General features: G+C 35.6%; 2 protein-coding genes across 3 annotated transcripts in view; one reads left to right on the plus strand and one right to left on the minus strand.

Moving 5' to 3' along the window:
• GFRA1 (GDNF family receptor alpha 1) overlaps positions 1-25,451 on the minus strand; it is a 233,309-nt gene that overhangs the window by 153,890 nt on the left and 53,968 nt on the right. The window contains exon 2 of one of the 2 annotated variants that reach the window (XM_032445525.1): positions 8,449-8,536. The gene's annotated coding sequence lies outside the window, so the exon portion shown is untranslated. Of the gene's footprint in view, positions 1-6,689; positions 6,705-8,448; positions 8,537-25,451 lie in introns of those variants that run through there. The other variant, XM_015867420.2, reaches the window with a different exon arrangement.
• On the plus strand, positions 1,823-21,086 carry CCDC172 (coiled-coil domain containing 172). Its single transcript, XM_015867423.2, has 8 exons — positions 1,823-2,966; positions 3,208-3,293; positions 6,365-6,481; positions 7,868-8,033; positions 8,969-9,070; positions 9,961-10,063; positions 19,756-19,843; positions 20,665-21,086. The coding sequence occupies exons 1-8, from the start codon at positions 2,888-2,890 to the stop codon at positions 20,695-20,697; spliced, it is 774 nt and encodes a 257-aa protein (XP_015722909.1). The 5' UTR covers positions 1,823-2,887; the 3' UTR covers positions 20,698-21,086.

Here is a 25,451-nt window from a genome sequence, read left to right on the forward strand (position 1 = left end):
CACCACGAGCAAATGAAGACCAAAGAGTTGTAGGCTGCAAAGAAATGTTTGGCAGTTCAGAACTGAAGGGTGTAAGTTGTAAATGGAAAAACTAAAAATTAATGGTGCTAATGTTAAGAACAGGAGAGGAAAATGATTCGTAACTATAATCCTGTGATTTCTAATTTCCACTTTGTATTTTTGTATGCCAAGACAATAGGGCACCATCTAATCTGTAACCTGCCACTGTTTTACCTTTTCCTCTTCCATCTTCAACTCTCAGAAAATCAATTTTTAAAATAATCTGAGCATATAAAATTTAGAAATAAATCACACTGATAAAATTTTTATACTGACTTGAGATTACACACAAACTCTTTCTTTCCTTCTTCTGACACAAACAAGAGAAAAAACTCATAGAAGAAACTTTATGATTAACACAGAAGCCTGATTACAAAGGGCAATTACTAATTTTGAAGTACACAAGAAAGGCATGACCTGATTGCAGCACAGTGATTAAGATACAGATATAGATTAAGATTAGGATGTACTGATATGACCGGAAGAGCAAAATTAAAGTCACCTTCCTAACAGCAAGTGATTTACAAAAGATTTATACCAGACAGAAGTGGATGTCAAGCAAAGGTATTTCATATTTTACTTCTGTTCTGAAGCATTTAGGTTCATACCATCGCATCCATTCCTGTGAAAGCTAGGAAATTACACACCTTTGAAATAGTGGCTCTTATCCTGAATCTGAAGCATTTGTACATGCATGGTTCACTTAATATGACTCTGAACTGATGAGTTATTTACAGCATTAAATCAAGCACATATCTGCAGGAGTCAAAAATCATCAAGTCTTTTTTCAATGACCGGTCCCACTTTGATTTTTTTTTTTCCCCCAGTATCTGAAGGAATCTTTTACAGAACTGTGAATGGTGCTGAATGGTCATTCTCAGACAGTGAGAAGTATAGTTGGAGCCAGACTCTTCTTTCTAGGATGAGCAGTTCCTTTGCCACAATTAGACACTGAAGAACCCTTCACAAAAAAACAGTCGTTTCTTTAACAAGGGACACTGAACACTATCCCAGCCTAGAGCAGCTTTTTCAGTTTGAAATACAAAAGCAGTCAAGTCTCAAAAACTTCAAAGAATGCTTTTCATTTTCTTTTCTCCTTGATCCACTGATAGAGCAGTTCATTTTCTTGAATTCTGTGAAATGACTTTTTCAGTCATCAGACCTGTGTAACAAATCGCTGCCTCAATCATCAAATGCTCCCATTTGACTCATCTGCTTTTGCTTTGGCCTTTGGGTAGCAAGCCTCATTTCTGTAACATTTTCTAAATTCGCTTTTGTGAACTCTTCTCCTTCAGTTGCACTTTGCTCCATTTTAAGAAATAATTGCATTTCCTGCAACATAATGTCTTAGTCTCAGGTTTTTACATTTCACCAGAACCCTCATTTTCTGTCTTACATAGAGCAACATCTTCTTTTTAAAAGCACAGTCTCATAGCATGTTACCATCATAATGTGGTGCTTTTTAAGTAGTAAATGCCACAACATAACATTTATACAAAATTCTCTGTTTCATTCTACTAACTTAGAACAGCATTAAGGCATTTATACTTTCACATATATTGCTTTGCTTCTTGTAGTCAAAGAGCTCCTAATTTCTGTTCTTTTTTCTGCTGCAGTCTACTCTAAAGACAGTATCTCCTTTGAGGAAAACTCTAACAAGACAGAGTGTCAATAATTCTAATCTTTCACAACGTGGAAAATGCTGGAAGGATATCAAGTTCCTTTCCTCTAGGCTTTTTCTGCCTCAGAGCAAATAGGCCAACTTCGCTTAGGTATGTCCTGCAGGGAATGTAGTTAGTCTTTTTCAAGGTGTAAGAACAAATCCTGTAATATGAATTATATTTTCAACCAGCTATTTACATTTCCAGGTATTCGATCCAGTGATGTACAAATCAAAAAGCTGCAGAAGCTCAGAGCATAGTAATCTCATCTGCAAGGCTGCCCCAGAATAGCATACAACGGGCTGGGTTCAGATCCTTGTGTACAGAGCCCGACTGGGAAAGAAGTGCTGTCATTTCCCATTAACAGTGATGCAGCTGAGTTGAGCCTAATCACTTTAACTTTGTTTTTATGTAGTCAGTTTTCCCATTTTCTTGGGAATTGTATGACAATTGCAGATTTTAGCCTACTTCCATAACCGCTAAGGTTAGGCATCAATCTTCAAAAGACAAATAAATCTGAACAGCTATGTTATTAAAAATGGATGGTGAACACTCCACAGAAAAGGAAGATGGAAGGAAAAAAAAAGAAATGCTTTTGAACACCACAAGAACAGTATAAAGTATTTGGCCCTAGAGAAATAAAGTCAGAGCTGTTTGATCAAAAATCCCTGAATCCTGAGTGAGAATCAAGGGTTCAGAAATGCACACAAGTTTGACAAGATTCAGACGGTCAGAGGCCTTTTGACTCCCCAAACATCCTTCTCTTGAATCTATTCTCCTGCTCCTCTGACAGCTCATTTCCATTCGTGTGTTTCCTGGGTGGGCTCCCTCAGCAGGGCTGTGCCATTGCTCTCTTCCTGACCCAGTTTTTCACTCTTCCCTTTCCTGAAGTTTCACCCTGAGCCTTCACTTCTCACAGTCTGTGGTCATCTTTCCAGGTGGCATCCCTGCACGGTGTAGTTTCTCCCCAGAGCCTTGGAGCAGCCACCTGTGGGGAAGCTGAGACTGGAGAGCAGAACCAGGGTCTGGGGCAGAGCCCTGAGGGAAGGACTGTAGGTGGGCCCAACCTGCTCTGCCCTCCCCTCAGTGCATTCCCTGGCTTCAAGCAGCCAGCCCTGCACATTGCAGTGAGCCCTCACATACCTGCACTTGCCCACAAGTCAGAAATGAACTTGGATACATTATTCCAACAAATTCAGCTCACAGAAAAGCAGGCGGGTGAGAAGAGGCGCCTCATCCAACAAGGTTAGCCCCATGCCCGCCATCTTGCATGTCCCACAGTGTCAGTCACTGTGAAAGGCCTCTCCATATTCCGGGATCATCCCAACAAATGTGGAGTGGCACCACTGTGAAATCATGAGGGGAGTTTTGTTGGAAAAGATTTTCAGGCAGATGTTCTGGGACTTCTTGCCAGCGCTGCTGCTTTGCAAGAACAGAAGGTTTACAAACTGACCACACCTGCTTACAGGTTTTCCTTGTTTTGCAGTTAAATTTGAAATAAACAAATATCATGAAAAAAATAACCAGCTAAAAGAAGAGCTGAACACTGCAACGCTAAAATTAGAAACTGAGGTAAGTAGGAACGTTTATAGTACAGATAAGGAATACATTGCATTTATAAGCACATGAATTATTCTTTTGGGGAATCTATTTGTGGACAGTTTGAGCAGCTCAGTCTGAGCAGTCTTGGAACTTGTTATAGCACTTTTTCATTTAAAAGATGAATTTATTAGAGGTTTGGAAATCATTCCCGTGTTTCCCACTGCCATTCCTTAAAGGCCTTATTTGTTTCACAGACAATATGTGGAAACATTCACTGTATTTACTTCACAAGACCTTGAGACATATACTAAAGATCTTCCCGTGAGCCTGGGCTCAGCACTGTGCCAGGCCTTAGAGTTTTGTTAGGGACAGTCTAGACAGGAGGAAGTTTCCAAACCTATTCAACACTTTTAACATTTTACTATGCTCTCTGTTTAACCAAACTGCAGACATAGTTTTCGATTAACCATTCAGTTTTGCAGAGCCCTTTCACCATTCATACCTATAAGGACAAATGATTTAAAAATCCATTTGCTTGTGCCTGAAAAATAAAGTCTACTTATCATCCCCATGTACTTAAGTATCTGTGCTGATGGAATGTGTGTGCACAACAGGAAAGCTTATGGAGTCTCCTTTGAAGTTAGAACTATTGTGCATTTAAATAAACACCTTCAAGAAACTTTTGGGGGATTATCTCACATAGATGATTTGAGGATGATCATCATCCTTCCAAAACCAGATTCTTCTGTCATTTTTAAGGGTTATGCATTTTATACATATAAGCACATACACACATGTTGACATTGCTATGAGATGATCAGATAAAGAAATTCATAAACAAATGTTCACTGATTGTAAAATGAGACTATTATCTTGCAAGCAGTTGGTCATGTATGCATGCCACAGAAGACCTTTAACACAGTAACTTATTTAGCCAACACATTATATCTGAGTGATGTTTGTTAGGTAAAGCCCTTTGTAGTATCACTCCTACATTTATTTATGAACACTATTTCATGTTTATACTGCTAATTTGTTATTGATGCAGCGTGATTTACAATCAACATTTATGTGGAAGGTATAGAGCATCCCAGGAGTAGAGCTATTATTGTAAATGACTAATGGGAAGAGCTGAAGAACTGTTCCTAATTAAATCTTGAGTGCCTTAGCCACCTAGTATTCTATCTGGTATCCACAAAAATATGTTTTATTTGCCTGTTTATTCTGACATTGATTCATTTATAAATAGGACACGATACAGAAAATAAGTGGAATGGAAAAATGCATTTCAATCAGACTGTACTTAGGTTTAAAGGTTACATAAATATTGAAATTATTAAAAGTCATTTATTTTTCAGTACAGGAATTAAGTTTATGTGTGTCTACAATATTTAATATAATTCAGATAGCATTAAATAATGTTCAGTAATGCTGTTTAATTTATCCCACACCAAATAACTGCACTTTAGAAGCACAGATATCCAAGTGTGTACATGCACAGGGGCCTATGCCTGAGCAAGCAGATGAGCCTGAGTTCAAACTTGTTTTGACATCTATTTCACAGAGGCTGCCCGTGGTCAATCAAAGGTTCCCAGGAAATGCTATTTATTTTCTCTGTTCAGTAAAATCAGGTAGCATGTAATTAGAACCTGAATTATAGCATTTTGCCTTTCATGCCTCAATGATTTCTTCAAAAAAAAAAAAAATCTATTGCAAATGCGCAGATTAAATAGGCATCTTACAGATGGAGAACCTATACTGCAGTTAGTTACGTTCGGTAATATAATTACAGAGGTATAAGACCATCTACACTCTTTGAATTAGTATGCAACATAAATATAGCTGAGGTAAGCACCTCCTTGATGCTTAGCATGCCAGACTTATCAGGGATGAGGAAGTCTGGTCCTTTCCTGTCTGATTGTCTCACTCCAGTCTTAGCACATTTGATTCCACTATCCTCTCCTCCTTGTGGTATCAGATGCACTTCCTCTGTACTCTCTCCAAAATCATCTGTATCATTTTTCAAATCTACTGATTTTCACCTCTTTAATATCACTACCATTTGTTTTTTTCTATTTCTGTTCTCACAAACTTATGTAATACCTTGATCATTCACTTTACTTCCTGATACTTGCCCTGTGCCTCGAAGGTCTGCTAGCAGTTCTGCAGCTAACTTTCCTTTCCCTAATTGTTCTGAGTATCACAGGCCGAGTCATTTTTACCACCTTTGCTCCAGTACATCAAATGAATGATTCTCATCTTCTAAGACTTTTCAACACTTAGATGTTCCCCATTTATCTGCAGTTATATTTTCTCATCTGATATCAACTTTGGTTAGATAGTGATGCAGTAAATGCAATGGAAAATTGAGAGCAATTCTTCAGCAAATTCTGAAAATGCAGCTGTTGAAAATCATACTTTTCTAACAGATAAACTACTGGTTACAATGTATAAAAATGTATTTAAAACCATATTCAAAATTAAAGTGTTAGTTTTGGGGGAGCTTACAGCCAAACCGTTTCTATTCTATCAGTAGTTTTACCATCACACTTCTTTGGATAAGAATTTCAGCAAATATCCTCAGAAAAACATGAGCACCTTTCTCATTCCTTCTCCTGTGCAATACTAGCATTGCGGAGCTAATCACACATGCAGCCATTCAGATAACCTCAGTCAGAACAATGATGTTGGATCTCTGCCACTCTGATGCTGTCTGGTTTGATATGAGACAACCTGCATGCAGTGTGATGTAGGCCACTGTGTTAAGGCTGGATAAAAGATTCTGTGTGATCAATACCTTCCCTGTTCTTAGCCCGAGATTATTTTATATAAACTGCCTAGATTTAAAAACACCATTTCAGACAGAATGATCAGCAGCAAATTTGTTTTTTAAAGAGAGGATGCTTTCCCAAAGCTTAGTGGTAAACTGGAAGATTTTGGGTGAAAGTGGGGGGAAAGCTGATATGCTTTTTCTAGTCCAGCAGCAGCAGCAGCTATGCCAGCTGTGTTTTAATCAGACCAAGATCCTTATGTCCAATATAAAAATATATGAAATAAAAAACCATTAACCTTATTTCATAACTTTTTGTTTGTCTTGGAAGGTTCAACAGCTGTCTGAAAAAATGTTCTTCTTAGAAATTTTGAAGAAACGTGAAGACAGCTTGGAGAAACAGAAAGCTGAACTTATTAACCAGAAAAGCATTCTTCTCAGAGACTTAGTATGTTTCCAGCTATGGCATTCAAGTAGCTCATTTGTACCGTACAAGTTTATGCAGCCATAAATTTTGAAATAAAAAATACTATAAATCTGAATAATCAATTTTTATATTTACACCAGCATACTTAAAAATGTAAATGTTGTTGGATTATTGCTTTGAATTTTAATTCTCATTTTAATGATCTATAGTAATATATACTGCAGTTTACCTGCAAAGCTGATTTCACATTCTTATCTTTGGTTTCTGATGTCTACTATTGTGTGACTGAGTTCCAAGCATGACACGTTTCCTTTCTAAAAGTAAAGCAGAAAAATCTCACCTTCAATTGGACTGTCTCAACCACTGTAAAATACATTCAGAAGAATCAGAGGAAAATCTCAGGAAGGCCAACTCCACGTTTCAGGAATCCTGATGTTCCATATAATCTCTTTTAAACCAAAAACTCTTAGCCGCCTTTTGAAAAGTAGTGTAATATACAACATTTTCAGCTTAGCTGCAATGCTAACCTGAATATTGCCTTCCTCCTTCTGCATGGTGTATCCCCAAGTCTATGAGTAAGGTCACACAAGAGTAGTCTTCCCTGTGTATGTATTCAGACCCCAAATCAGCAGATATGAATATTCAACATTTAGTATTAATCGCTAGTATTACCATTCAATCCTTACTTTAACTGAAAATATTCCCTATCTTAAATGCAGGAAGAAAGAAAAAGAAGTAGTATAAGTATCATAGAAAAGTTCCTCTGAAGAAAGTAACTTCTGAAGAAATGTGAAATTTGATTAATTTTAATTGTGAAGATTTGAAATGTAGATAATTGTGTCTTTCTTCCTGTATATAAAGCTATTTCTTCTAATTTAATTCAGTCAGCATTTTTTAAAGGAATTTACTATTACCCTTGTATTTAGGATTATTTTTTCCAGAGAACAAAACAATAACTCTTTACCAACCACAGCTGATTAACAGTTATCAAGGGAAATAAAGCAAATCTATCTTTTGCACAGGAGTAAACTACAATTTTATTTAACAGCAGGCTAAAAAAATTGTGGCCACAGTATGCTGCGGACTTTACATAGAACTTAGCAGTGATTTCAATAATGAGTTGCACTCCAAACCAATTACATATATGTATCTTGTCTTAGTTTATTTTAATTTATTTTTTTCTTTAAGGATGAATATATCCTTTGCTCTGTAAGCAAAGAAAGTTTAGAACAGCAGACAAAATAGTAAAGCTGTAGGCCACCTTAATATTCTCCCATGTCGGGAAAAGTGAATACACAACATATATAAAGTCTAAGCAAAAGCAACAAGTATGTTTCCGTCCGCTAGCTTAACAAAGCCTTCATTTTTTTCCACTTAAGCATTCAATTTGACATTTCTTTTTCTCAGACAGATGCAAAGAGAAAAATGGCTGAAGAGGAAGATAATTTTACTAGGGAAGTAACAGAGTTTAACGATGAGTACGGACTAACAAGCAATAGAGAACTTCTGATAAAACGAAAAGCCAAGACTGAAATAAATGATTTAGAGAATGAAGCTGCTGTGCTAAAAAATGGTAAATCTTAAATTATCTTTTGTTACTGGAGAATGCAAATCAGTAAAGAATAACTCTGCTAAACAATAATTTTAATCCTCCTGCTGTCTGAAACCATCTCTTAACACAATACTAGAAGAGAATGGCCTGACACAGCACATCATATAAAGATTATTAAAGGCTCTTCTACTCTCAACCTTTTCAGACATTTCCAACCACATTTATTTGTGTTAAGATACAGAATATGAGGTTTCTCAAAACAGATAGAGACTGAGTAGCAATCCTTTGGAAATTACATAGGAGTCATCATGGATCACAAGCTGAACATGAGTCAACATCAGAATACCAGCACCATACTAAGATGTGTAAACATAATTCTAATCTCTATGCTATGCAAAATAATCTTTCATTGTATGTAGAGCAGTTGAACTCTTACCTGCTGCTAAAACAGATGTTGCATTTCAAGAAAAAGCATGCACTAGCTGGATACAGTCCTCTTGGGAACAGTGAGAATGATCAGAGATCTGGAGGACATGAGAAAGAAAAAGCTGAATGAAATGGAATTATTTAACCTCTGGAGGAAGAGTTCTGGAAGATGGGTATCTGTCATCAAATGTTTAAAGGTTTCTGTATGAAGGAAAGTTGTCATATTGCTAAAATAACTGTAAAGCAAAATATTTGCAATTATTTGCAGGCCCAACAGACTAAATGTGTAAAACATCTTAGGAACATTAAAATAATTTATTTTCATAATTAGGAATTAATTATATGGCATGTAATTTCCAGGGAACTGTTTTTAAGTCAACTACTTTTAGTTATATTTATGGTTCTTTGTCATCGAATGAAAAGGTGGGTAAAAGTAGCCAGGAATATTTAAAATTATGTCATGAAGACTTAAATTAGTCTTTTTATTTAAAAAGCCTTTTAATTTAAAATATAATTGTTTATTTCCTTAGAAATGGAGTCAATGGAACATAAGAATGTTCATTTAAATGCACTCCAGCTGCAGAAGAATGAATTAAAGCAGGAATTATTTACTCTTGAAAATGAACTCAAAGGTGTGCTTTATAATCAGTTGTTATGATCATTATTTCTGTCTTGAGAAATGATTCTGAAAAATCCTTTCTGTCAAGTTATTTTTCTCAGCAAAAAGTCATAGAAATAAGAGTTTATATATTTTACATTATGTAATAAATCATTTTAGGATGTGTATAACAGATATAGTGGACTTCATTAAGATTTATGTTGACTGTCTCTGACACCAATATGTCTAGTTTTGCTGAATCATAACCTGTAAATAGGAAAATAAAATTATTCATTTGTTATTGAAATATTAGCATAAATTGAGAATTAAGTGTTTCAAAGTGACATTAAAATCAACGTAAGTCTTGTTTAAATACCATTAATTTGTAATTAAATAATGTTATTAAAATGTATTAACAAGCAACATGACTTAGGCTGATGGAGACAGATGTGGCTGTGGTAACACAGCTCTGATTTGTAAACTCCATAGTTGTTGGCTACTGACATTTGTGCATTGTTACATGAAAGCAATGCATAAAAAAGGATGGGGAAAGTGTGTTGAATAAACAAAAACACCTAGAAGAAAAAAAAAAAGTAAAAAGTTTCAGAGGGAGGAAGAGTTCTGTGTCAAAGGTGCTGATAGGCAATAGGGTGATTATTTTACAAATATGTAAATAACATCATAGTAAATGAGTTAGGAAAGATAGACTACGTATATGTTCACAGATTGTGTGGGAAAAGGAATGTGATTTTATAAAAGAGTATATCAATTACAATACTAAAATAGATCATGTTCTTTATTCGGATGACTTTTCCCTACAGTCTAACAGCAAAAAATATTATCTAAATTTAAAGAATGCAGACCCTCTTTGAATATGGATGACTAATATATATATATTCATAAGATCATTGTTATTTTTTTTAGACCTTGAGAAATTAATCAAGGAGGCTGAAGGAACGATGAAAGATTTAGAAGCAGAAAAAGTCCAAGTGACTGAAAAGCCTCTGACCAATCCAGAATGTTTAAGGTAAGAGTCTCGTGTTCATAGATGCTTAAATTTAAGTTTAGCTCAATAATTACAAACCAGTTCTGTTGGTAGTGACTATTTTATCTTTCATATACAATATTCACTGGAAATCAGGAGTATCAAATGTGTTTATCACAAAGTACAAATTGTTTGTTACACACATGCTGCAACAAACTAAAAACAGAAAGCAGCTGAAGGGAAGCCCCAGTCAAACTTGGAGTAAGAGCAAAAGCCCACTCCTTGGCAGTAGGTGAGTCCATTCCATTTTTGGAAAACACAGCAGTGGTAAAAGTATATCTAACTACCCAAATGCTATATGCCCCAAGTGACTGAACCTTCCACAGTGCCTGATGGTGATAGAATGGATGAGCCACGATAACCTCTTCAGCTCAGCTGGGTCTTGCATATAGAACTTATTAAAAGCAGATTTATTTTCTCTACTGTCCCTTCCATCAATTCTAGATTGACTTCTAGTTAAGTTGGTTTAGAAGAAGATTTTGAAGATTTAAACAAGACAGAAGACCTTTCACATTCTCTCTTAACAGTGAATGTTTCTGCCTAGGAACTGACCTGACATGACTCATTTGTTGTCTGTTTGCTCAAACTTGACATTTGCATTTTCACCATACACAAAATAATGTAATGTTCAATGCAAAGAAACTCCTGCTAGAAAAGAGTTGGCCCAAATTTTTCTCTAATGAATTGCTAAGGAAAAAAACAACATCACACTTTGTTTCTATACATTTTTTAAGTTCTTGACTATAATAAATAAATGCAAGGTTTCTTTTCCTCTGAAATCTTTCAGTGGAGAAATAAAATGTTGCAGGGAACACTGGGAATTTTTATGAATGATTTGTTAAAGGCCTATATTTTGCTGAATACCAGTTTCTGAAAGAAAATGATATATCAGCCCCATTACTAACTCTCTTCGACCTCTTACATGTTGTTGAGACACGGCCAAATTTCCTTCAGCATAAAAATTAATTAGTTCACAATTCTGCATACAGTGGCAAAAAACTTTGCATTCAACATATACATAAAGGACAATGTAAATAATAGTAACAGTTGCAATTCTGTTGCAGTTGTAAGACAGCCTGTTATAATTCACCCCCTTACATTATTCATTCCATCATGATATGTTAGGTTTTGTGATGCATGAGGTTGTCAACTTCTTTCTAAGTAACACATTTCCCTTGGAGTAGTTTACTGCTGTAATGCCACTTAATATTCAAATTGCCATAATTAGTTTTCTGTAACGGGTTTCCTATGTATAAGCTACAGAAGTAACAGATATTAGATTACTTTAAATCCCCAGCTCTGCCACTGATTCACTATGAGATTCTAGTCCATACACGCCTGTCTTTCTACTTAGTTCTGGGTGGAACTGTTCTTCAGTATCATGTAGGTTTAAGACACAACAGGGGATAAAATATTCTGAATTTACAACCAAAGAGGGATGATGAGATTTTTTTTTACTTCATAAAATGCCTAATAGTATGGTCAGGGACTATTTGATAGCTGCACATAGTGAGAAATCTAAATGAAGTGCTACTACTGTTACTACTGCAGCAGAGCACTTGCTCTTTCAGTCAGTGCCACTAGTCCCTCTGCAGCAGATTCCTGAGTGAACAATCATGTCCACTCCTCCAGCTGCCTTCACTAAGGGAACCTGAGAGTATAGAAGCATTTCTGTAGCAGCAGCAAGACAAACTGGAGTGAACCCCAGGACTCAGGGCAAACAAGTAGGCCCTCCTGACAGCCTATATGTATCTCTGGCTCTTTTGAAAGATCTTCTGCAGCCAAAGTTCTAATTAATACAATCTTAGATACACTATTGATTGTGCCCACTGTGCTTGAAAGCAATATTTTGTAGCCTAATAAGACAAGTGTTTTCTTTAATTAAGGTTTTTTTCCCCTCTTAATGAATCTATTATAGGAATATATTTTTCATTGTTACTAAACGTTGCTTTTAGTATACGTTATCCAGAGAAAAATTCTTTGACATGAGACAAACAACGTGGATCAAAAATACTTGTTTCTGTCTGATAAATAAGCACAAAAATAGATTTTCTCTACTTTACTGAGTGGGAAACCACACCAATTTTTAAATGATAAAAATACCAACGTGTTTAATGCTTCCTTAGAACAAATGTGAGAGACAGTCAGCATCAATAACCTGATAGATGTAGCTCCCAGGCCACCCTGTAAGTCTGTTATTGTATCACATACCTAGTCTCAGCTTAAAAATCAATAGCAAAAGTAGCTGGCAAGGCAAGAATCTTCATTACAATTAAGTATATATCTTAAAGTAAATTATATTTCAGCTGAAGAGTGTAGCCAGCTAATTCACATTACAACAATTCATCTTTGATCTTAGAAAAATGCCTTATACCATATCTGCAGTTTCATAACAATTCTCCCAAATCCATCAAAGAATTACAAAAGGTCAGGAGATGCACACATTGTTAATTCCAACTATTGGTACTGCAATTACAGCTTGTTCTACAACACGTGATACGGAAAAAAAGCTAAGCCAAATTTGAATGTTGAGCACAGATGTGATGGATTAGGACTGCATATAAAATGAAACTTGGATTTGAGGGGGCAAGGTAGGCACTTTTCCAAAAAATTACCATATTTGAAGAAAAAAATAGTGGTCAAGCACTGGAACAGACAGCCCCGGGAAGTGGTGGAGCTACCATCACTGGAGGGGTTGAAGAAGGAATGATGGTGATGGGTCAATGGTTGGACTTGATGACTGGGGAGGTCTTTTCCAACCTTAACAATTATTAATGAATCTCAATGAAGAAAAAATATTATGGTTTATATGAAGTATAAATTATTGTATTATATATTATGGTTTTCATGAGATATGATAGTAGTGAAAACCACACTTCCACAATGCAGTATTTTAATATTTTGCCTAGAGGGAGAGTTTTGCTGCCAAAGACACGACTTCATTTTCTGCTGATGTAAGCTGGGAGGTGTCATATGACCAGTCATGATTCTAAAACATGGCAGCAATAATCTTCATGCCAAAATATAGTAAAAGTGATTAGGGCAAGGATCACTGAACCACTACAGTTAAGTTGAGGGAAACAATCTACCAGCAACCCCAAAATTCAAGTCAATAATATTCCTTGAGATCAAGTGCTCCAACTTCCTGCTAGATAAGGAAAACTGCTGTCAACAGTATACGTTACTTGACATCTGCTGCTACAATCTGCCTATCACTGACTTCTGGACTTTCAAAATGTCTCTTGTACTGCCTTGTATAACATAATCATACATAACAGATGAATAAAGTGCATTCTGTACCTAAATTAATCATCCTTAGCACAACTGGGAATGTTCCACATCCTTCAATAGTTTTTATTTTATTTTTGTTTTTAATATGCTACAAAATAATTTATTTCAACACTGACCCTTCCACTCCTTTCTTGAAAGATAGAAATGTCCACAAATACAAGAGAAGCTGCTTTTTATTTCAGAGAATTCTGTATTCTTTTTTAGATTGCTGTTCTTCAGTTTATTTTTAAATTTACTTTATTATTACTTACACACCAAATCTTCGACTTCCATTACATTCCAAGCATGTATGTGTAATATACTGACTGCTGTTTATACAGGCTTGTACGAGCAGCATTAAAAGTGGGATTCTTCATCTGAAATGATGATTTCATAGGGCATTTCAAATGTTCCTGGGGCAATCTTCAGTGTTAGGCTTTTTCTTGTACTGAACTACATTCTGGTGCTGCTTAATTTATTACTGAATTGAAATGAATGAGTCTTTCTATTCTTTTCCATTCTTCTTTTCATAAAAGTTCTAAAATGTTACTGAGCATGAAAGGAAAACACAAAACACTGAAATTCTGCTATTTTCCTTACTGCTCCTTTCTGTAAAGCTAATGAGAGGGAGGAAAAAAAGACCAGAAAAATAAGATACTTTAAGCCAATCATAAGAATTTAAAGTGGAATAAATATTCAAGATTTAAACAACCTGAATCTTCTCAATACTTGAGAAAATAATAATGTAATTAAAGCCTGTTCCAGTTAACAATACACAAACCAAAAATAATTTGTAATTTCAATTCATTTTATTCAGTCCATAATTTTCACTCAGGAAGTTTTGAGGTTTTAGTCGGTGATTACACCTCCACTGTTAATCTCAGAAGCTAAATTTTTCATGGTTGTCAGCATTCTTCCTACAGCTCTTGACAGCACAACGTGCTTTCTTACTGACCTGAACATAAAGTATGTAAAGCACTACCTAGTAATAGATTGAAAATACACAGGCATACAAATTTCTGTTTCTTGCTCTCTCTCTCTCTTCAAGACACTTCAATGTCTTCCTCAGTGTAGGCTCCCTAAAAATCACATGTATCATCGTATGAGATATATTCAAGAAAAAATGGTCTTTTCCAGGAAAGGCGTGCAATAAAAATCCAAAGCCTTATTTTAATCATTTGTTCTGCCAGTATCAACCTCACCTACAGAACAGCAAGAGCAAACTTTGGCAGCAGCTCTCTTGAGTCCCATTTCCAGGGCTGGTAGCAAATAGCATCATTTAAATGGTCTAAGACAGAATCAAGCAGAGCCTTTAACTGATATAAGGAAGTTCCTAATTATGGCACTTAACTGTTATATTAACTGTAATTACTCATGGAATTTTTTTTGTTAATTTTTTAGTCTTCTTTCTCATTTTAATTTTAGAATAATATGCTGCCTGATGTAAGGCAAACCAGAAATAATTTTAATCAGAATTTATTTAGACTAAGAGCTGACAATTTCTACTTAAAATTTTCACAGTAGTATAAAGGAAGACCACTCTTTGAAACCGGAATATCTATTCTGAATGAACTGCCTAAGGCCATGTTTCTGGTGGTTTTCAAAAAACATTTTGCAATTAAATTTTATGTTAAATTTATAATCAGGATATATCAATCTCTGGAGTAATATATGTGGTTTAAAATGAGTTTTTTAATGACAATCTTCTCATTGATTTTTTAAGCTTTTCATTTTAATAGCAGTGTCCAGTGAAACTATTATAGCTTGAATTATGTTAAAAACGCTTCAATTATAAATTGCAGTATGGATTTACAAAAAATAGATCAAATTTGACTAATGAGATCTTTTTTTCATAGGACAGCAGTTGGTTAGGCAAAAAAAAAAAATGCAATGTCATTCATCTTGTTATTAGCAAAGTATTTGATATCCAACTATTAATTAAGCTGAAGAATTCATATTAAAATTTTTGAGCAAGGAACAACACTAATAGGATTGAAAAGACAATGCTGCAAGAAGGTAACTACAGTCTCACCTGATCTTACTCAATTTTTTTCTATACCATCTTTGGAATATAATTTTTTTTAAGAATAGGAAAGAACTCCTTAAAGCTCTTCCAGAGAAATCACCAGTTTTGTACTTTTATACATAGTGTTCTTTGATAGTGTCATTTTCATTTGCATTTAATTCCAATTGCTTCATAGCCTAGTATTCTGTTTGCTTTTGTTATATCTTCTTACCAGCGTTTATTATCATTACTACATCTTAATTTTTATGCTATTTCTGATCCATGGAGCATGCACTTTTATAACATATTTGTTCAACTCAAGTGCTTTAGTTTGTGTTTCAAGATACTGAATTCCATTTAAGACTCATTTTCTCCCTTCCACAATTAATTAATAATAGTCTGAAATTCATTGCGTTCTTCATTTGTATCAATGGTATTTTTGGCTTAGTCGTGTCAGCAACAGTAGATACCCAGCAAAATCCTGTTCTCGCTTTTTTGCTCTCACAATACACATTAATCTAGTTGCACTACTGAAGTGAGACTGAGTGGCCCCAATACATTAGCTTTGGTTTTGGCCTGAGACTCTAAGCCAGGCTTTTATTCTTTTCTTCAGTTTAAATAAAATCTTAAAACCTTGATAAATGTTTCTCCTGACCTTTCTGATAAAAATTCAGGAAAATCCACATACATACTCTTGGGTTTATATATAACTTCTTACAGAGCTCCCAGTTTTCTGTCATAAATCCTATTCTTTCTTTACCAGCATCAAGCAATTTGATTTATAATACACTAATGTTTTCCCTTGTACTTATGGTTAAAAAATGGAATAGCAATCATATGCAAGTTGGAGGCAAAAGGAAAGAACAAAAAGAATTCTTTCTTGTCTCAGTAAAATATTACCAAGAAATGGTCAGTTCCTTTTGCAGTTCCAACAATAACCAGGTCAGGTCTTCATCTTCTGCTTAGACAAAAAAAAAAAAAAAAAAAGCCTCTAAAATGTATATTCATCCACCTCTCTGAACAAAGTATTTCTTCTTTGAGATCTCTTTACATAAAATTATACCTAAATTGTAGGTTTGGGCTACTGAGTCTTGATCTACTAGTACAAGTCTGTGGATGATTTTCAGACAGATCTGTCTGACAGTAACGTTTTTTTCATCACACTTCAATTCATAATACCAACATCTATTGATTTCACAATTATTTTTCCTATTTGCCTTCTGCATATACAGCTAAAATTCAAGTGGAGTGCATATCAACCACAAATGCCAATGATACTTAATAGATGTGCTCATTTCACAGCTGCAAAATCGATCATCTTCAGTGATCTCCATCTTCATCTCTTTGTCACTTCTAGTATTCTAGAGTAATGGAAAATGGGCCATTGATAGCTGAGGTCAGCCTCGGGCAAGCTAGCATTCAGAAAACATTCTGATGCTATTGTCCCACCTACTTGATTTAAGGCTAGGTTTTACTATTGCCATTTATCTTAAATAAACTTTTTCAAACTTCCTTTCACAAACTTCTGGCCCAGCTTTTCATTAGAGCCCATTACCTGAAATTCAGTAGTGTAACAATCCAGTGTTAATCCAGTGCAATTGCATTTTCTTATAAGTATACTTGATGGTCATTTAGAAGATCAAAATGCTAAAAACTGAAACAAAGGAACGTGTAAGGCCAAAAACTAAAATATCTTCTCAGATTTTTTCAATATATTTGCTTTTTATCATAGTTGTTAGGAGACTATAATTGTCATATTAATCCTTGTTCTGGCAAAAGGTACATCTCTTTCCATATCTGAAGGTGACAGAAAAACTGCCCTACATCTAGACAGTACAGTTCCATGAATAATTGGTTTGCACATTCAATCTGATAGTGAAAAGATGAATATGAATATCCTGCTTATCTTAAATGTACAATGAAAAAAGCTAAGTCTCCTTCCAGGTTAAGCATTATTTTGAACAGTTCCATTGTCTCACATTCCTTCTGGTAAAACTTCATCATTTATTCAGTAACTCAGGCGTCTCCAATGCATTAATTGTGTAGACTGTAACATAACAGACAGCCCTTGTTTTGTGCATATAATATTCCTGGCACATACTGTAATTATCTTGCTTCTAAATAAGAAAAAAAAAAAAAAAAAAAAAAAGGAAAAAGGAAAGGAAGACCTGAATGCAGAATCAATTGATTAATGCAAAAATTAAAGACTACGTTTGAATAAATGACTTTTATCGTTGCTACCCAATGCTTTACAAGGAGCTGTGCTTTCACTGCATTTAAAACTTTTCTAAATTATTTTAAATAAAAGTCAAAAATCCATATGCAATGCTTTACGGTTTCGAAGCACATCATCAATAGTAATTCATCCACAATCCCAAGACACAGATAAGCACCTGTTACTGCTTATCTTCTGCTTGTTCTGTCCTCAGCATACACCTAACACGGATGGGTATCACTCTTAGCTGACAGCCACCAAACAGGCTGTGCATCAGTGCGGCAACATCAAAGACAATGGGAAAACATTTTCTCAGAGATGAACAGACTTTGAGTCCCTTATAGTAAATTCAGTACAGTAGGGCTTTTGTTTCTCTTAATTGCAGGTTCTACTCTCCCACTAGCAGAAAGCACAGAGAAAAAAAACAAGGAGGGAAGGCAATGAGGTTAACCTGATTTAATCAACATCAAAAGCTTAACTTAGACCTTGAATTAAGCTTTTCTCATTGAAATCCTCTGTAAACTAGCACTGTGCTACAGTACCACAAGTATTTAATTTCTCAGAGTTCAGAATTTCCTTCTGTTCAAACACTTGTACGTGTTATGAATACAGAAGAAATATTTCCAAAAGAAAAGGCATTTCCTGCTTTGTAATATGCACCCAGGGCTGACATTGCTTCCATACGGATGGCAAGATATTTATATCTTCTAGAGAAACAGCAAAAGAAGCTTGAGGTTCAGTCCTATGCTACTATTTCTAATGCCTTGTGGTGACTAAATTATTTCTCTCACACTGAGTTATACCGTTTACAATTACCAAAGCCATTCAGATATCGAACACACATTTTCTTGTAAAGAAAATCAAGTCTATCTGTATAAGGAGAGGTGAAGAAGGGCATTATTTATAAAATAGGACTAGGGTGTTTTTTTTCTTTTATATACTATAAGAGGCAATAAAAGGTTGCTTCTCTCAGCCTCAGTAGAAACGGGGTTCTGCTTTGATGCATTAGATTAGCAGTTTAATGACAACCAAACCATATACCTTTCCTCCATTTCCAGTTTGTTTGCATGGCCCACAATACTCAACATCAGTTGCTGAAACTGCATGAAGATTAAGCTTCAGCTTCCCTTGTGATGCTTCCCTTCCAACAGCCATGGAAAGGCTCAGTGTAAAGGATACTCTGGACATCTAAAAGCTCTGACAGAGATATTTTTTGGCCTGCTGAGATGTAATCTAAATATAAGATAGATAATCCAAGTCTTCCATCTCTTTTTTGTTCTCTGAAGATATTTGGAGAAGAGCTGCAGTGGCTCAGTAGCTGCAGTGATTAAGAATCCTGTTGCTATTTGTTTTTACAAATTGCTTCCATACTGATGGCAAAAATAGTTAGGTGCTGTTTGTAAATACTATTTCATGCCTCAAGCAGATAAGAAGCTCTGATTTTCTAACTGGCTCCGTAGCGTTTGGTTTCTAAACAGATTTTAGCCAGTTAGGAAGCTATTCATGTTCTTAATTAAAAATAATTTCTATTAATATATATATATTTATTTTTACTGGAGGCATCATGTAAGCCTGAAAGAATGGGGAAATAAACCATGCTCTTTTCAATAGGAAAACTCACTACATTAAAAGTAGTCCTTATTATAGGGAAGGAGCCTGTGGATGAGTATGGAACACTGACTGCACAAGAACTGCCACACTGGGTCAGGCAGAGGGCTCATCTAATCCAGTGCTTCTTCACTGGCATCAGCGAGTGGAAGCTCAAGTAAATAAGAACAGCACCATATGGTGTTTCCCAAGTGTCAGCATTCATTCTCACAAGTTTAAATATGGAAAATGATAATTAATGAGGTCATAAATCTTTCATGTTTTATAAAAGCATGGTCTAGAAATTTGTCTATTCGAGCATTTAGTCAAGATACACTTTTTAAAAACCCAAATTGCCATTTTCTGAAGTTCTCCACATTGTCACCATAACTGGCAGTGGTGAATGAAATGCAGCGATATTGTGTGAGAGCAGCACTTTGCCAGTCACAAAAACTAGCAAAATTAAATCCTGACCATGCAACAAATCTATGAGAGTTTTCTCACATTAGTCAGATTGACAACTGGGACCAAAACTGAACAAACTAATCCAAACAGCAACTCTCTGCTACAAATAATTGTTAATTTGTTCGGACACAGGCTTAAAAAAGAACTGGAAAATTACAAAGATGATGACTGGGAAAGCATCTACGAGACTCTACGAACAGAAGTTGAAATTCTGCAAATGGTATGCTATTCTCACTACATATTTTAAGTGCTTGATATTTATAAAGGTGTAATTTAAGATGATTAGCAGTGGTTTTAGATAAGCGTTTCATACTGTGTTCAAAGCCAAACATCCTTGCATTGCAGGTGCACTCAATTCCCATCTGTTTTAACCTATTATTTCCAAGTGTCCAGGAATATAAGCAAAGAAAGAGAATTTAAAGACACGTTGTTAACACAAGAAAGATCCTTATGGGGTATAGCAATAATCATTAATTTCTTGAAAGCTGCAAACTACTATGCATTTAGGAGCTAAGTTAATCTTTAACTCCAGCTGTCAGTTAAATGAAAGATGGGAATATGGAGAAATAAGACCATAATTGCATCCTTTTAGGGAAACATTTTATTTTGCCCACTCACAAGTTCTTCACAAAAATCTCTTAAATGATGTTTTTCTCTAGATGTCAGTCCTAACTTCATCTTCTCTGACTGTCAGTCTGTGTAACAACACAAAGAGAAGAAATGTTTTGAAGTCTCATTTTTGAAAACAAAAGGTTTTTTAAAAGTTCATTTTGGAGCCCCTGGTTGAGTTATATGAAGATGCAGCTGTTATTCTGCATCAATAGCAGAATATCAGTCATGGAAATTTTGTATTACTGACTCATGATCATTTTCAAATTCCTCTTGGAGGAATGTAACTTTCTTCTGCTTCATCCATTAATTTTATTATGCCTGTCAAACTTCAGAAACAAAAACAGTGTAATGTTTAAAAGCTTCTCTGTAAAGAACACAGTGAACTCATTCAATTTGATTTTCTATAATTCAATTCTTTCTGTTTTCCAGAAACTATCACAGAAAAAGTCTTCAGACAAGTGAATAATGTGTGACACATCTTATGAAGTGTCATAGAAGTTAGTCTGAGTATTGTAAAACAATTTTACTCAGGCTCTCTCAGGTTTGCCTTTGGTGTTTCTCGTTTGGTTAAATCAGTTTGTGTGTGCGTTTATTTTACATTAAGATTGATTTTTATTAGTTTAAAAGCTTTGGGGGGGGGGGAGGTTGTTTTTTTCTCTGTTTTTATCCTTCCTCAAATTAACAGCTGTCCATCCTTAGATTCCTTTGTTGCTCAGGAATGGACAACACTTCATCTGCTACACATATAGCTGAGTTCCCATTTATAAACTCCATTCTCTATGTACTGTTTCTCAGAAGGAGCATTCTCCTTTTAAGTTAGCAATATGGTCTTATTTGAGAGGAGGACTGCTATTACCATCAATAAATAAACTGTACTAAACAGCTGTGGCTATTTAGTTTTTATCTTGACAATGCAGCTCTCAAGTTCTCAGAAACAGCTTAACTCTATTAATATGATTGTCCAGAATAACTTACCAATCTACTGACCAGTAGATGATTCCAGTAATTGTAAACCGATTTGTTTTCTGTTTGTATCACAAAACTTAACTCACTTCTCCCACACACTATGAGATACTGAATACAGTTCATCACTTGATAATAGACTAAACTCTATTCAAACAAGAAGTTCACCTTTCTGGGGAACCAGTGAAGAAATTCCCTTACGTAAGGAATCCTCTTCATTCAGGAACGTGCAACATTTTTCCCAGCTGAGTGAGATGAATAACTGTTCTGCTCTGGTTTCTCTACACTCAGAGCCCTCAGAGCTCAGTGACACATATAACTGCAAGAGGTGCTTTATAGAGAGGGAACTATTTCAGGGTTTAGATGCTAGAAGCAATTATAAATTCACGATTTGCTAGTACAGCAAAGTTTATCCTTGTCATTTTATTAATCTAAGTGAGCTCACCTACATTAAGTATATTGATTAATCAACCAAAAAAAACTTTTAAGCTTCATTTTTTTCCCCCTACTTATGGTTACTTTATGTACAAGAATCCCTTGCATTCCATTGGAATGAACCAATATTTATATGGTTACGCAGTCCATATATGAGAGAAAAAAAACAAAGCAAAACAAACCCTCAGGTATTACATCAAACAGAGCTCAATGCTTAGATCAGAATTGCAAATGTATAACTTGCAGGTAAATGAAATGAGTAATAGTGTCAAATAACCATGTTAGATCCATAAATATGATAAATTTATGTCCCTAAATAGCCTGAAAATACATCTGAGGTAAAGAAATACAGCGTGCCCTTTTCAGAGATATTTCTGATTCAACAAAACTAGTTGCAGCTTTTTTTGCTTTTTTTAATAGCTGCGAAGGTGTAAATTTTTCATGATTTTAGCAGAATTATAGCATAAGAACAGCAACATTTGTATCAACTCCAATGGCTAAACCTCTCAGGATCAATAGGACAACAAACTAGGAATAAAGCTCACAAAAAACCAAAAAGTGAAACAAATCAATATAAATCCCATTGGGCTGAACAAATCTCTCAACAGCCTTAATAAAATGTGTATTGTTGGACTCACCCAGCTGTTAGAGGGTAGAAGTTAAACATACTGATTTCTCCGAGTATAAAAATACATTTGTCATCACTGTCTCATGATTAATGTAATCTGGGACCGATATAATGTTTCTGTCTTGAAAATTCAAGCAAAAAGTTAAGTAAAAAAATGTGCTTTGTGGATTATCTTTAGAATTCTCCAATCCAGGAGTGACTCATCTTTAAAATAAAGAGTGAAAAAGAGCCAGAACTCTTGTTAATTAATTTGTCAAAGAACAGAACATTGCCAAACTACCATGAAAACATAGATAGAGTTATGTGGAATAAATCAATCATTTCACAGATGACACTGTAATAAATATTAATTTTTAAAATATAGATTATATATTGACTTGAGAACAGCATTTGTTTTAGGGGAACAGAAAAATACTCGTTTGTTTTTCACAGTGCCTTAAGAAATGCTTAAGATAAAAATATTTACCTGGTAGGGATTGAGATGTGACAAGATTCATGACCTATGTGGTTTATATAGATGAACTCCAGCTTTATCTCAAGCTTCCATGCTGGCACCACAACACCTCTGCTCTGTGATCACTTCCCCTTAAGATACAGCTGAGCAGACTGTAGTATCCTAAAATCACAGATCCCAGTTGTACTTTCTAAAAGGCACTTCCAAGTAGCAGCCTAATGCAAACAGGTAATTCCAGTGGAGAATCTTTGGGGAAAAATAATCCCACAATAAACTAGTTCTGCCAGGATACAGAGCCTGGACTTGTCATACAACTACATCTACAAGACTGAGGGCTGGGGAAACCCAACTAGGAAGTTGTCAGCATATGTGGCCATGCCCAGGAGCAGGAGACTCAGGGAGCAAAATACCCAACAAGCCAGAAAACAGAACAGAAACCACAGGAAAAATGATAGCTTGACTATACCAAAAGTTCCCCACGTTTCTCACTTTCCCAGATATATCCCTATTTTAAACAGGTGCAACTGGGAAAAAAGAAAGAAACTAAACAATGTGCTTATTTTCATCCTTGTAACAAGGAGTTAAACCACCACGTTTTCCTGTTCTTTGTTGATTCTTAACAGCCCAAATCAAAGACTGTATATAAATGAAAACCACTAAAATATCTGACCACAGGATAAAATTACAGTACCCACACAAATTATCTCCAATTGGTAAATACAATTGAATTCACAGTGCTGCCAAATTAATGTTATAAACTGAAGACAAACAAGAAATAAAGAATAAATAAAAGTACATATAACAGAGTGACACACTGGGTTGGTGAGAAAAAAATCATATATATGTCATGGGGCAAAATGCCAATTAATGTCCCAAGTGAAATGAATATTTATTTTTAACATTGAGACTGAATTATATGGATAGATGGAAAATGGTTAGGAAAGGCCAAGCGCTCCCACAAGGGCATAGTGAGGAAAATGAGTGCAGGTCAATAAAGAACTGGAGCACTGAGAATTAGGTTTGCATCCTAAGAAAGGCTGTACATCTAAATTCATAAAGCACCTCACTTGGATGAAAGCACAGAAGAGACAACAGGGGGGTGTGAGAAAGAGCACAATTCCTGCAATAATGATTGGAAAGAACAGAAAGAGAAGAGTGAGCCAACTGGCTTCTGACAGCCTGATCTGAAGTAATGTCCAGAAGCTTTTTGCAACAGAAAACAGCCCTAGGAGATTTCGGTGAGAAGATAACGGATTTAGTAGGTATGCTGTACACCCATTGTGTAACGTTGACAATGCAATAAACAGCTATTGGGTGAACAGAACTAGCAAAACAGTTCCAGTTCTCTGCTCCGAAAAAGAGATGTGGCACTGCAGTATGTTATCTGGGTAAAGGATCAGATTCAACGTCTAATGATCTATGCCTTGGTTGTCAATAGAGTGTTTAATTAGTTGTTCTGTGTCTTTTGAACTGTTCTAATCAGAGCTGACATGCATTGCTGAGATACCCCAGCAATAGCCCAGCCTTCTAAATTCCCACTGTTCTCACTGTATCTGCTGGGACTTGCCAGCCTCTTACACAAATAACTCGTGTAATTATTTGTTTCGTCTCCATTCAGTGAATTTGGGGAGGGGGCTGATTTTCATTAAATTTCTATATGCTTCTTCAATACTCCAGATATCAGATTAATATTAACAGCTCATTCTGTATGAAAATATCTATAGTCTGTACTGAAATGATTAGGTTTTGAAATACCTGCAGAAAGACAGTTTTCAAATGTCTCATGAGTAAACATCCTAAAGGCCAGACTGGCAAAAACTGCCACAGAATTGATGTTCCAAGCAGGCAATATACCTTCTCCAGCAGGCCAGAGTCAAGGCACCATTACTGATTTGCAGTCACCTCGAGTTCCCTGCTGATACATGTAGGATTTAATGGTCTTCTTAGCATGGAATTCAAAGAACCACAGAATGACCAGGGTTGGAAGGGACCTCAAGGATCATGAAGTTCCAACCCCTCTGCCTGGCAGGGCCACCAAACTTACACCTTTACTGGATTACCTTGCCCAGGGCCCCATCCAGCCTGGCCTTGAACACCTCCAAGGATGGGGCATCCACAACCTCCCTTGTATTTCATTTATTGTTTGACTAAAATCATACCAGTCAGTGAAATAAAACATCACTTGCATCTTCTAAAAGACTGGATGTGCTATGCTAAGCTATACACCTTCTGCATTTCTTTACAGCCAGACCTATGCAGGAATTCCCAGGTGTTCCCAGCTTTCCCTATTCCTTTCATTGCTCCCATCAGCCCACATTGGTCAGTCTGCATAGCTGAGAAGCCTAATAATTTCTTCGGTAATGTGAAGTGGGAGCTGACCCTTTCTTCCTGCTAGATATGAGTGTTTAAAGACACATACACTTGTTAGAAAAATATTGCCTTTAAGTGATAGTTTTTTACGTGGAAACAATATATTAAATAGATGAAATGCCAGAGATGACTCATCATAAATACAAAGAACATTTGTTGTGTTTTACTGAAACAATAATTCCTGTCTCTGTGTTTTAATTTCCAGGTGTTTTTGATGTCATGTCTTAAAGGGGACCGTAGCCTCTCTTTCCCTTTAGAATAGAGTAGTATAATTTATTTAACTGAATTCATTCTAGCAAGAAGAGAACAAGATTGGATTGGAATGCTGTTCAATTCTCTATTAAAGGGAGCATTTGAAATAATTTG

This window comes from Coturnix japonica, chromosome 6 (genome assembly GCF_001577835.2).
Source record: "Coturnix japonica isolate 7356 chromosome 6, Coturnix japonica 2.1, whole genome shotgun sequence".
NCBI lineage: Eukaryota > Metazoa > Chordata > Aves > Galliformes > Phasianidae > Coturnix > Coturnix japonica.

What these genes read in the sequence shown, in the direction of transcription:
- CCDC172 (XM_015867423.2), top strand. Translation starts at nt 2,888, where the DNA reads ATGAACTTGGATACATTATTCCAACAAATTCAGCTCACAGAAAAGCAG. An exon ending in GAGGCGCCTCATCCAACAAG is followed by an intron (nt 2,967 to 3,207) that starts GTTAGCCCCATG and finishes CTTGTTTTGCAG; the next exon opens with TTAAATTTGAAATAAACAAA. An exon ending in CGCTAAAATTAGAAACTGAG is followed by an intron (nt 3,294 to 6,364) that starts GTAAGTAGGAAC and finishes TTGTCTTGGAAG; the next exon opens with GTTCAACAGCTGTCTGAAAA.